This window comes from Amblyomma americanum, chromosome 3 (assembly GCF_052857255.1).
Source record: "Amblyomma americanum isolate KBUSLIRL-KWMA chromosome 3, ASM5285725v1, whole genome shotgun sequence".
NCBI classification, from domain to species: domain Eukaryota; kingdom Metazoa; phylum Arthropoda; class Arachnida; order Ixodida; family Ixodidae; genus Amblyomma; species Amblyomma americanum.
The window spans coordinates 20,028,681-20,042,100 of NC_135499.1; the positions used below are offsets into that span (position 1 = coordinate 20,028,681).

At 47.9% G+C, this 13,420-nt stretch overlaps 1 protein-coding gene across 3 annotated transcripts in view; it reads right to left on the reverse strand.

Moving 5' to 3' along the window:
* The window catches only part of LOC144124470 (sorting nexin-4-like), a 129,664-nt gene that overhangs the window by 42,593 nt on the left and 73,651 nt on the right, over positions 1–13,420 (reverse strand). For all 3 annotated transcript variants that reach the window (XR_013313191.1, XM_077657158.1, XM_077657157.1), the window contains exon 7: positions 5,062–5,285. Coding sequence is in view for 2 of the 3 variants with exons in the window: in XM_077657158.1 (XP_077513284.1) it covers positions 5,062–5,285 (224 nt within the window). In the remaining variant the exon portion in view is untranslated. The remainder of the gene's footprint in view (positions 1–5,061; positions 5,286–13,420) is intronic.

The window sequence follows — 13,420 nt, forward strand, 5'->3', positions numbered from 1 at the left end:
TTTGTCGTCTTTGCGGATTGTAATTCTATGGATGTTGGTTACATTTTGCGGTGAACGTCCTTCAAGCATCTCTTCCTCTGTTAGGTGCAGAAAGTCATTGTCTGAGATGACACCACGTACTGTGTTCAATGATCTGTGTGGTGTGACAGAGACAGGAATATTGCCAAAAGTTTCAATGTTTGCAAGCTTTGATATTTGAGTAATGTCGAGAAGTTCGAACAGGAGGTCACCACTAGCCAACTTTGTGACTTTGTACTGAGGGCCCAAGGAATCTGTAAGAAGTCTTGAAACAAGGAACGGGGATATTTGTCTGGCTGGCTTTTCTGTTTCTTTACTGTGGACGATGTGGTACTTAGGAAAAGTTGTCTTCTTTTTGTTTAAAAACTGGGATGTGACATCGGTCCGCCCCTTTTCAGAGGGCGATCATTAGTAAGCAGGGAGGAAGCCATAAAAAACTTTGTTCTTCGGCCATGGTGCCTGCCAGCCACCCACCATGGAGCCAACAAGGGGACGGGACAGGAACTTTAAAACAAGCCCTGCCCACGCCAGCTATACACCACTGCTATAACCAAATATGACGCAACTCAGGGTGGTTGGCCACACAAGGTTAACCCTCGCCGCCTATGAAAAGTGAAAAAACCGAGAAGGGAGGAGGAGACAGGAAAGTTCTAAGAAAGATGATAGGAAACTGAAAGACAGAGAGAGGGGAGGACAGGAAAAGGCGACTGCCGATTTCTCCCGGTCGGGTCAGGCCGGAGGTGCCGTCTACAGGAAGCTGGGGCCAAAGTGGTGTGTTGCCTCCGCCGAGGGGCCTTAAAGGTCCTAACGCTCGGCATCGGCTCAACCACCAGGATCCCCTTTTCCGCGGACACGGCGATGCCACGCACGGCGAAGCGCGGGTGCTCGGGTCCGTGGTGATGCACGGTTCACCATCATCCCCTTGCGGGGATGTCCCTGCGGATGCTCGGGAACCCGTGGTGTCGCCACTCACCAACGCCTGCAAGCTGCAGACGGCCCCCTGCGGGGACGTATGCGCTAAGAAACAAAGAGGTTAATGTCATTAGCAATATGGATAAGACAGCTAAAGTAGCTGAAGAGGTCTACACATATCTATACAGCAGCCAAAGTAATCAAACCGTTCATGAGATCGAGGCAGTAATCCACAGCAATGGGACATCCCGCCAGTAACGAAAGAAGTAAAGAAAGCCTCAAGAGCAATGCAAAGGAGAAAAGCAGCTGGTGAGAATCAGATAACAGCAAGCAGATCTGTTGAAGGACAGAGGGGAGATTGTGCTAGAAAAACTAGCCACCCTGTATACGCCTTATGACTTCCAGCATGCCGGATGCTTAGAAGAACGCTAACATTATCTTAATTCATAAATAAAGGAGACGTCAAGGACTGGGAAAATAACAGACCGATCAGCTTACTGTCTGCTGCCTACAAGGTACTAAGGTAATCAAAAATAGAAGCAGGATGACTTAGACTTCAATCAACCAAATGATCAGGCAGGATACTCGATAATAGACCCTATTCACACTATCAATCAAGTGACAGAGAAATGCACAGAATATAACCAGTCCCTATACATAGCCTTCATTGAATACGAGAAAGCATTCATGTAGGCATTGCAGAATCAGGGTGTGGAAGAGCCTTATGTCAAAATACTGGAAGATATATATAGCAACTGCACAGCTACCATAGTCCTCCATAAACTCAGTAATAAAATTCGAGTAAGGAAGGGCGACACGATCTCGCCAATGCTATTCACCGTCTGCTTACAATAGGTGTTCTGAGACCTAGATCGGGAACAGTTGGGAGTAAGAGTTAATGGAGAATACCTTAGTATTAGGCCTTGCTTAAGTCACTCAGGGGATGAACTGCAAAGCATGATCGAGTTAGACAGGCAGAGCAAAACGGAGGGCCAAAAAATTTAACATGCAGAAAACCAAAGTAATGTTCAACAGTTGCAAGAGAACAGCACTTCACAATTGGTAGCGAGATGCTGGAAGTGTTAAAGAAATATGTGTACTTAGGGCAGGTAGTGACAGCTGACCCGTATCATGAGAGGGATATAACTAGACGGATAAGAATGGGGTGGGGCGCATATGGCAGGTTCTCTCAGATTATGAATGACAGTTTACTAATATCCCTCAAGAGAAAAGTATACAACAGCTGAATCTTCCCAGTACTCACCTATGGTTCAGAAACGTGGAGGCTAACAAAAAGGGTAAAACTTCAGTTAATGACAACGCAGCGAGTTATGGAAAGAAAAATGATAGGTGTAACGTTAAGAGACCGGAATCAGGCAGAGTGGGTGAGAGAAAAAATGCGTGTAAATGACATCCTAGTCGAAATAAAGAGGAAGAAATGGGCTTGGCCAAGATAACCGCCAGTCGTTAAGGGTGACGGAGTGGCTTGCATGAGAAGGCAAGCGTAGCAGATGGCGTCAGAAAGTGAGGTGGGCAGAGGAGATTAAGTTTGCAGCGATAGGGTTGCCACAGCTGGCAAAGGACAGGGTTAATTGGAGAGACATGGGAGAGGCCTTTGCCCTGCAGAGGGTGTAGTCAGGCTGATGATGATGATGATAACACAACTCAGCGGATGTACACTGTCTCGTGCATTGTCTTGCAGCCGGGCGCTTCTGTGCTACTTATATGGGGTAATGTTTAGACAGCTTGTTGGCGCTGAAAAAACCAACAGTACCTTGTGTCTGCTTGTTACTTTCTTGAAGTTGTGTGACACCTTGTGCAGATATGGTCATAGGTCGGCGGACTCACTCGGGCACACTTCAGGTAAAAATCTGAGTCATGAGTGAGTCCGTACTCACATTCAGATCATGATCAGAGCAGTAATGAGCCCAGACTTATGTACAGATTGTGATCTGAGTAGTGAGTGAGTCTGACTCATGTTTCATTAATTTCATCCTTAAAGGCCCAAAGGCATTACATAAGGAGGGACTTACAAATGGGTTTGTGTAAATGCACTCATGATGAAAACATAGGCACAATGAACTTAACACTGGAACTGTAAACACTGTAATCATGATCTGAGTAGTGAGTGAGTCTGGACTGACGTTCAGATTATGATCTGAATTGTGAATGAGCCTGTTAAAACGGATGCTTGGGCGAGTTGGTATGACATTTTCCTGAAGCACAGCGCGAACTTGGACAAGGACAGAAAGAAGGACAGCACCCGTCTGTGCCTTCCTTCTGTCCTTGTCCAAGTTCACGCTGTTCTTCAGGAGAATGAGCCTGGACTCACGTGATCTGAATTGTGAGTTTGAACTATAGTGAACTAGAATACTTTCTAGTGGCGCGACCGGTGGCGCGATCTAGTGGCGCGATCGTTGGATATTAGCTGTGGCTTGTTGTATCGCAGTTGCTCTAGTTCTTCCTTTGGTGTTTTTTAGTTGGCTGTTTGCAAACGCAGTGGCCTCAGATCTTTATGTCCCGTGAGCGGCAGCTACAGGGTAGCTGCAGTTAAGGGCTCATCGCGCCATCATGTTTTGAACCAATTTTTTTGACATTTTAGGTACATAACTAGGGCCACTGGCAGTAAAAGCAATTCAGCTGTAAGATGTGTAAGCTCATAGGAGTCCCGAATCAAGGTAAGCCTGGGTGAATATAAGCTTAAATGTGCGAATGAGCCAGAATGAGTGAGCGCAGATGAGTCGTGAGTCGATATGAGTGGGTGAGTCCAAATGAGTCCCGAGTCGAAAAGAGTGAACCCAGATGAATCCTGAGTCAAAATGATCAAGTTAGTCCAGGTGAGTCCAAGCCGGGTCGAAGTGAGTGAGTCCAGATGAGTCCCGAGTCAAAATGAGCGCGTCCAGATGAGTCTTAAGTTGAAACGAGTGAGCCCAGATGAGTCGAGTCAAAATGAGAGTCCAAATGAGCCGCGAGTTTGAGTGAGCCCAGGCCTCTTTGAGTGTGAGTTTGAATGAGCCCATAGGTTGACCAAACTTCTATGGTGAGCCTGAGTGGGAACTTGCGATTTTGCCAAGGTATGGATAGTGCACAAACTTCTGGTTTGACCATGGTGCCCCCTTCTTCAGACCTTTTGGTGTGATAAGTTTTGGCAACTGCTAAGCACAAAGTCGTGAATGTGGGCATGGCTAGATGTTATAAATACATGTGCTCCTATGGCGTAATAAACAGTTGGAAGTTGGCACCTGTGCTTGTCGTCCTGTCTCTTTGTGTGTGTGTCTATGTAAAGCCTTGTATCACAAGGTAACATGCAAAGTGAACTTGACCAGCAACATACCTTACTGTAGCTCACATAGCTGTCAGCCAAACTTTGCAGACACAAGAATTAATTATTAGCAATAGCATTGGTTTTCCCGATAGATAATGTAAACATTCGCTGAAGACAAAAGGCACCTGTGTGAGCCAATCGGACTTGTAAGTGGTGTCTTGAGACATTAAGTAGTTCTTTCTTATTTCACTTGTTTAGTCTATTTCACTCTCAATGCGCCAATTCTTAGGCCAGAAAACTGTTCACAAGTACACCATTGCTTCTTCATATTTCCTTAGTTCTGTGCGTAAAGATTAATTGCAAAGCAGCACGTCTTGAGTATGTGTTGTGCTCTTATGCTTCACAGCTTCTTGGCAATGAAGGCAAGGCTACAGGGGCAGAGCATCCATAACAGTGTCATTCTGCCAATTAGTGCGGCTGCCTCCCTGCGGCACCCACACTCTGCCGCTGGAGCAGCTAGCGCCGTTTATGGAGGCTTCTCGTCTAGCAAACTCACTGTAACAGAGAAAACTGTTTTCTTCGACTTTCGACGTTCAAATTTGGCACCTGTGTTAGAAATATGCTTTAAGTAACAAATATTGACAGCATATTATGTTTAAAGAGAAATCTAATAACTACAAGTGTGGACTACATTCTGTGTGTTTCGGCTTTGTAGTTACCACTCAACTGCCAGAAGAAGTTGTCGCAGAGTATAGCTGTTATAAAGTGTGCAGCGTAATTTCATTCTGCAGGCATGTATCATGGTGCCCAGCCACTCTGCAGTGCTAGGAGTCAAGGCTTTGAATAATACCCCAAGGAAGACGTACAGCAGCGCGTTGGCGTATCCCAGGTATTCCTTGAGGCGGTCGGCAGCCTCCTCCTGCTCCTCAAGAAAGGGTAGGGGCGCCTGGGCCAGCCGGTCCATGAACTGGCCGGCCGCCTGCAGGTGGTCCCCGCGGCCGCCCGGCCCCTCCCGGTGGCTCAGCTCGCTTAGCACCTGGCCGTACTGCTGGTGCACCACGTGGAAGTCCAGTGTTGCATCCATCAGACGCTGCGCACACCGTCGGGTCTCTCTGTACTGAAACACCTCTACAAATGCCTAGAGACTAGCCCAGCTTGCAACTCCACTTGAGGACTACTCTAACAAAATTTCACTGTCATATCTCCAGAAAAGTGTTTTCTAATGTGTATTTTTCTTCCGATTCCTGTAAAAAGTCTGCAGAGTTAATAAAATGTGGCAGAAGGCTGGTTCAACATTAGAGAGCTTTAGCATACCAGAGATGTACACCACTTTTACGTAAGCCATGCGAAGTGGTCCTATCTGGCCACGCCCATGCCACTATGCATGCGCAGGTCCTGTACGTAAAACTGGCATACATCTCTGCTAATGCGTCTCCAGTATGCTAAATCTCTTTATTCACTGCATTGCTGCTAGCGCGCTACAGGTAAAAACATTCTTAGAATTTTCTTTCATAAAGCACCAATTTTAGTTTGGAATTTTTGTGATGCAGTGTCCATTGACATATCTAGACAGGGAAGAAAACTGTATACAGAAGGTTTAAAATTCCCAAATTTGAAAAACGAAGAATGTCTTGACTGCAGTACAGCTCTAGAAATGCAACAAAACGAACGGGGTCAAAACAGTTATGAATAAATCTGCTTCACACGATGAGCATCCAGTCATGGATAAAAGCGCCCACTGTATAAGCTTCCATGGTTCAGGCAACAATTTCTTTAGAATACCGTGTTTACTCATGTAATCTGTGCCCGCGAATAATTTGCGCACCCTAAACTTTTTAAACAGATTTTTTTAAACAAAACTTTAACAGGCCTCGAAAGATCAGCATGGCCGCACCACCATATGCAAGTGGCGTGGGCACGAATTGTGCACAGTCTACCTGGCTCGCTCGTGCTGACGGTCGCTTTCCCGGATGAACAGTTGCACGCGTGCCCAAATCCAAAGCTATCGAACCGTTTGCTGTTCGGTTTGCAGCTGGTCAGCGGGCCGCACGCGAGGGTGCCGTTTGATCGCCCGTTATCTCCTTTGCATTCCACTGCTGGCTTTGTGATTATATCGTTGCTTGCTCATTGCTTTGAGCTGCGCATGCACAGTCATGCCAACATGCGAGGAAGTACATAACGTGAGGTGAAACGGGACAGGATATGTGTCTTAGATATGGCATAAATATTTTTTGTTGCCAGCGAGGGGTGCGAGATGGGGGGGGGGGGGTCTACGTATAGGCAGCAATATACAGTTGTGAGGTGCACAACAAATCTTCGGAGAGTTTGTGAACGCGGTGAGTCGACAGTGGTGCGTCGGACAGCGGAGCGCTGCGCGTGCATGCCCAGCATTGCACGTGCGAATGGTGTGTGCAAGGTGACGGCGACAGAGAGCGTGGTGAGCACGAGGAATGGAGAGCTGATGTGTTAGAGAACTGAGGTGTGAAGGGAGACAGCGCAGCAGAGATCGTGTCATTCAAGCATGGATGTGGCAGCCGTCAGACGTCGGGTCCGTGCTGTCATGACCTCCCTTTGATCACCGACGTAAGCCTCCTGCGTCCCTTTCAAGCTTGGAGGTGGCAGCCGATGGATTGAGGGTCCGAACTGCTTAAAGGCACCCTTGGATAGCCTGTTTTAAGCCTCTGGCGTTTCGGACTGCCGTCGATGGGATCTGGTTATGATTCTTCTGCTGCTGCCAAGTTCTTCGGGCCCTTGACGGGAGACCGCTGGCGTCTCCCCGTGTTCTCCGCTCGTACCACCACCTGGCTCCCTTGCGCCGCTTTCTTCGACCCAACATCAGCGACGCATCGCACTACATCCACCCGCGTTCCATCCTGTCTGCAAGGCATCCCCACTTCACCTGGGACGCTCAGTACCTGGTGAACTTTTTTCCTTTATTTCTGTAGTGTAGTACGCGTGTTGAGTGTGTGTTTTTCGTGTTTTTATTTCGTATTGGCTCTTTTCCTTTAGATTGTAAATACGGCTCCGTTTTGTTTGATCTCTTTGTTCTCGTGTACTCTTGTTCGAATCTGCACGCGATAGCATTCCCCATCGGAAAGTCGGGGACGCGCTACCAATTTGCAACAATTGGCGTCCACGAGAGGACAAAGACGTGGTTTTTATTTTTCCTTTTTCGTGGGCCCGTAAAAAGAAAAGATGGCGACACTAAAAGATTTGGTCGAGTTGGGTGAACGCATGGGGTTGAAAGACACCGAGCTGCGCACTTGGGTGGCTGCCGAGCAAGAGAGGGAAAGCGCAGCACGTGCAGCCGAATGCAAGCACACCAAGGCGCAAGCAGAGGCCGAGGAGCGGAAAGCATAAGCCGAACGCGAGCGTGCAAAGTTGTCAGCAGAAGCCGAACGCGTGCATGCAAAGTTGCTAGCAGAAGCTGAAGAGCGTAGATTGCAGCTCCAATTAAGGCTCGCAGAAGCTGGAGGAGGTAGGTGAACCCGCATCGGGGCCCTCAGAAGCGCTTAGCCCACACAAATTGATCCCGCCTTTCGACGATCGCAGGGATGATTTGGATGCATACCTCAACCATTTTGAGCATATCGCAGAAGAGCACAGCTGGCCCAAGAAAAAATGGGCTACAGCACTGAGTGGGTCTTTGACTGGGGAGGGTCTCCAAGTGTTTGGTCGATTGTCTCCCACAGATTCAATAGATTATGATAAGGCAAAACTAGCACTGCTCCAACATTTTCAGTTTACAGCAGAAGGTTATCGCGAAAGGTTTCGTGAAAGTAAGCCACTTGATAAAGAAACAGGCAAGCAATAAACACCACGCTTGCTTAGTCTTTGTGATCGATGGGTCGAGATGTCGGGAATGGCCACAACGTACAATGATTTACGTGACTTGGTGGTGGCCGAACAGTTCATGAGGAACTGTCATAGTCGTCTGGCGATTTTTCTTCGAGAAAGAGAGTGCAAGACGCTGGACAAAATGGCTGAGGCGGCAGACAACTTTCTGGAGGCTGAGCGGCAAAGAAACTTGTCTTCGTTCAAAGAATCGTTCGAGGTGGGCATTCCATGAGAGAAGGATGTGCCATCGAGTAGACAGTCAGGAAGGTGCCTCATTTGTAATCGACCTGGACATAAGGCTGCCGACTGTCGCTCTAAGCTAAAACAGCTTTATAGTGTTTACTGTCGAAAAACAGGGCATGATGAAAGTTCCTGCTCAAGGAAGCACGAAAACCAAAAGCAATCGTCCTGTTGTGTTCAGCCAGAGAGTGTTGCGCCTGAAACTGCGTCCACAACAGCAGGTAGGCTTGAACCAGCTGAGGATAAGGTGGTGGTTGGACTGGTCCGGAAAAAGCCTGCATACGCCCAACACATGCCTGTACTAGAGGGCGAGCTCTGAGGCCTACCCGTACGTGTTTTACGGTACACGGGGAGCAATACAGTGGTGGTGCGGAGAGCCCTAGTTCGTGACTCAGCTCTCACCGGCTCGAGACCTATGGTGTTCCTTGTTGATGGCAGTAGTCTGGAAGTTCCCGAGGCAGAAGTCTATATCGCTTTCCCTTATTTCACTGGCATAGCCCTGGTAAAGTGCATGGAGACACCATTGTTCGATGTCATAATTGCAAATATACCAGAGGCCAGTGAGCCGTCAAATCCAGATATTATTGGAAGAAATCAGAGGGCGTTGCTAAATTATGTCCTGACATAGTCAATGACGCGGTCACCAGTGAAAATGATGAGGGCGAGGGCCCAAAAGTGGTGTTGGCAGGAAAGGAAGTTTCCGGACGAAGGAGGGAAAAAGCTGCTTTAAGCGTCTGTCCCATGAGGTTCACCAAGGAAGTGTTAGAAGCAGAGCAAAGAGACGATGAGTCATTGAAGGCGTGCTGGGTGAAAGTAGGGAAGGTGTTCCATGGCAAATACGGCACTTTGCACTCGTAACCTGCTGAAAAGGTAGCTGCAGCGTAAAAAATTACGAGCACAAAAAAGGGGAGAAACACATACGACACGCATACGACCCCTTTTTTGTGCTCGTAATTTTTTACGCTGCAGTTATGTGGAAGCAAAGTAACCAACTTGCCCAAAAGCTCGTTTTACTGCTGAAAAGGGTTTGCTGTACCGCCTCTATCATCTCGCCTCTGGCAGAGAGGTTCGACAGGTAGCACTTCCCAAGTCTTGCCGATCACAGGTGTTAAGGCCTGCCCACGACAGCCCGTTGGCGAGCATCAGGGCATTAAAGGGACTATGCAACGAATAAAAGGTCGCTTGTAAATGCTTTCAATGCTTAGAAATGATGCTAAGAAGCATTCACACCAAGTATGAGTCTTCGGAACTGAGCCGGCAATTTATTATGAATTTTTAAAAACCGTGTTTTTTAAAATTCGCGGGCCGATTGGTGTGCTCGTAGTGACCGATTTTTAAACTAAAATCGTGAAAAAAGACGTCACTCTACCTATGACGTCACCAGGCCACCACATGCTGTCATTCGCTAGAGCCACGGTAGCCACGACGTCACGGGCACACTTCCGGTAGTCGTGAAAATCGTCTGCTCGTGCCGCCGCGCGACCCTCTCAAGTAAGCGTGAGCCAGGGCATTGCCTTCGCGCATATGGTTTCAATTTTCCTCTGCCGCCTCCTTCCGTCGGGAGTTCCGGAGCCACTCGCAGTGCTCGCCGAGTCGCTACTGTCGTTCAGCCGGTACGGCGTGAACGCATAGGGCTCGATGCCCATCGCGGCCGTAAGAGCGAGCAGTCGTGCCTCGAGGTCCGGGTCCATTACTGCTAACTACAACAGACGACAAGCAAAGAAACCCGACGCGCGCCACAATCACGCCGCTGACTGCTGCTCAGGAGCTAGGAGCGACAACCGGAAGTTGCAAAAGGAACGTCAGCGGATGACATATTTATGGGCGGGGCCCAGTCCCAGAGCTATTTTCTTTATTTTTGTCTGGTGCCCCACGTGTGCGAGTTCAGGAGGGAGAGGAGGAGTGTAATTTTTAATCGTCTATATCTTCGCTGTTATTGATGCTAGCTTAAAAATTCTTGCGTTGGGGTGACGAGTGATGAAATGCCTATCTCTCGTCTACTTTACGTAATCTCAATTAATTTATTGCATAGTCCCTTTAAGAAGACTACAGATCAAGTTCTGGAAGAATTCTACTGGCCGGGAGTGCAGGAGGAGATTAAGCGGTATGTCAGGTCGTGCGACACCTGTCAAAGGACGTGCCCGAAAGGCAAAGTAGGGAAAGCTCTGTTGGGACGCATGCCTCTTATCGAAACTCCATTTGATCAGGTCGCTGTCTATATTGTCGGTCCGCTATCGCCCACATCGGTGAAAGGGAATAGATATACTCTTGCTCTTGTCGATTTTGCCACGTGGTATCCCGAAGCCGTGGCTCTGCCAAAGACAGACTCGGAAACCGTGGCAGAAGGTTTGGTGGAGATGTTTTCACGAATTGGTGTTCCGAGAGAGATCCTTTGTGACCAGGTCTTCTGTTTCACATCCGAAATGATGAGAGAGCTCAATGATATCTTGGTGGTGAAACATTTCAGCACAACCCCTTACCATCCAATGTGCAATGAGATGGTGGAGAAATTTAACAGCACACTCAAGCAGATGCTGCGGAAGCTCAGTCAGGAGCAGCCCAAAACATGGGATCATTATATCGCTCCGCTTCTGTTCGCATACAGAGAGGTGCCGCAGGCGAGTCTGGGGTTTTCTCCGCTTGAGTTGATATTTGAACGACATGTGCGAGGACTGCTCGCCATCCTCAGATAGCTCTGGACAAGGGAAGAGCTCAGAGAAGACACGAAGACGACATATGGTTACGTTCTCGATCTAAGAGAATGTCTTGAGCAAACTGTGAGCGCGGCACATCAAAATTTGGTGCGTGCTCAACAGTCTCACAAGAAATGTTATGACAGGAAGAGCAAGAAGCAGCATTTAAGTGCTGGAGATCATGCCCTCATTCTTTAGCCCAGCAGCCACAATAAACTGCTAATGCAATGGAAAGGTCCATTCGTGGTTTCTGGCAAAAAGAGTGACGTGGATTATTGGATTGACTTGGGCCATACGAAGAAGCTCTTCCACATCAATATGCTTAAGCGATACAAAGAGCGTGTGTCCGAAGAGACTGTGCAAGCGTCATCTTTCATTGTAATCGAAAAAGTTGACAGGATCAGAAAACGTAGGTGCTGATTGCATGAGTGGTTTATATATTGCCGGAGGCTGATACCCAATGTACAGTGCTACTATCCGGTGTTTGCAATTGTTATCTGTGCAAATGTAGCCTGGTAGTGTATGTAGGTTGTTGTTCTCCTTTCGTTTTGCGGTTATGTGTTGTTCAGTGTGTACATATTCATGTTCATGGTACAGACATGTTAAAAGCTTGTCTGGTATTTTGTACTGTTTTTATTTTGCATTTTGTCACATGTATAAGGTTTGACATATTCTCTCTGTGTGCGTCACTATGTGCCTCCATGTATCACTGTGTAAAGTGCCTTTGGTGACTTCAATGGCGTCTAACTTGTCTGTTTACCACATGAACATAAGTGTTTGTGCCCCAATGACACTTTTTTCTATCTGAAAAACTTTTCGAAGGGGGGGCATAAGTGAGGTGCACAACAAATCTTCGGAGGGTTTGTGAACGCGGTGCGTCGGACAGCGGAGCGCTGTGCGTGCCTGCCCAGCGTTGCACTTGTTCGCGTGCGAATGGTGTGTGTAAAGGCGATGGCGACAGAGAGCATGGCGAGCACGAGGAGTGGAAAGCTGACGTGTCAGAGAACCGAGGTGTGAAGGGAGACAGCGCAGCGGAGATCATGTCATTCAAGCGTGGAGGTGGCAGCCGTCAGACGTTGGGTCTGTGCTGCCGTGACCTCCCTTAGATCACCAACGTAAGCCTCCTGTGTCCCTTCCAAGATTGGAGGCGGCAGCCAATGGATTGAGGGTCCATACTGCTTAAAGGTACCCTTGGATAGCCTGCTTTAAGCCTCTGGCGTTTCGGACGGGATCTGGTTACGGTTCTCCTGCTGCTGCCAAGCTCTTCGGGCTCTTGACGGAGACCACCGGCGTCTCACCATGTTCTTCTCCGCTCATACCACCACCTGGCTCCCTTGCTCCACTTTCTTCCATGCAGCGCCAGCGACGCATTGCACTACATCCACCCGCGTTCCTTCCTGTCTGCAAGGTTCCTTCCTGTCTGCAAGGCATTCCCGCTTCACCTGGGATGCTCAGTACATGGTGAACTTTCCTTTATTTCTGTAGTGTTGTGTGTTGAGTGTTTTTCATTTTTGTTTCCTATTCACCTGGGACACTCGGTACCTGGTGAATTTCCTTTATTTCTGTAGTGTTGTTTGCGTGCTGAGTGTGTGTTTTTCGTTTTTGTTTTGTATCCTCTCTTTGTTTCGTTTGATCTTTGTTCGAATCTGCATGGGATAGCGTTCCCCTTCGGAAAGTTGGGGACGCGCTACCAATTCGCGACAACAGTATATATTGTGCATTATGACCATTGTAGCGTTTATGTGCTAAATTTTTCAGTAATTTGCGCACCTCCTTTTTGAAGCCTTAATGAAAAGGGAAAAGAGCGCAAATTATGCGAGTAAATATGGCTCGCGGCTTAGCATATTGTGCGAAAGCATATTTTTTTGCAGGTGGATGCCACCTACCAGGTACCTCAAAGCGCTGTTGAGGTGTCCATTGACCCAGGGAGCCTGTTATATGTGTCTCAAACTTTTTCACCATCAAAGCCAATTTACCCATTGTAAGCCGTTGGCCTATGCTCCAGTACTGCATTTCTGCAGCAACGTTGTCAACGCAACTGCGTATTGCTCCAGCGCGTTTCTGCCGCAACATAGTCCACGGCAATCCATGCAGCGCACATCTCTGTCACTACCACCAGACAGCTCAAAGCGTTAATATTAGTTTGATAGTAGTATTAGTTATGAAGAAGGTGACGGCAATGCACAGCACGAGTGTGCGTTGTAGTTTAACACGAGGCGTGTTTGGCTGCATTGATAGCCTAGAGCTCTCACGCAGTGGCCAATGATGCTCACCTGTTCGCACCGTAGCGGGTTCCAATCCCAGTCAGATATTTGTTTGATTTATTTTTATTTCTTTATTCCACTTGACACAAACCCACAAACGTTGCAGGCATACAAACATGGCAAGATCTTGCTCGGGGTTTACCCATCGGAATAGTGCTTAAAAAACGAAGCATGAAAGTGGATGCAACACA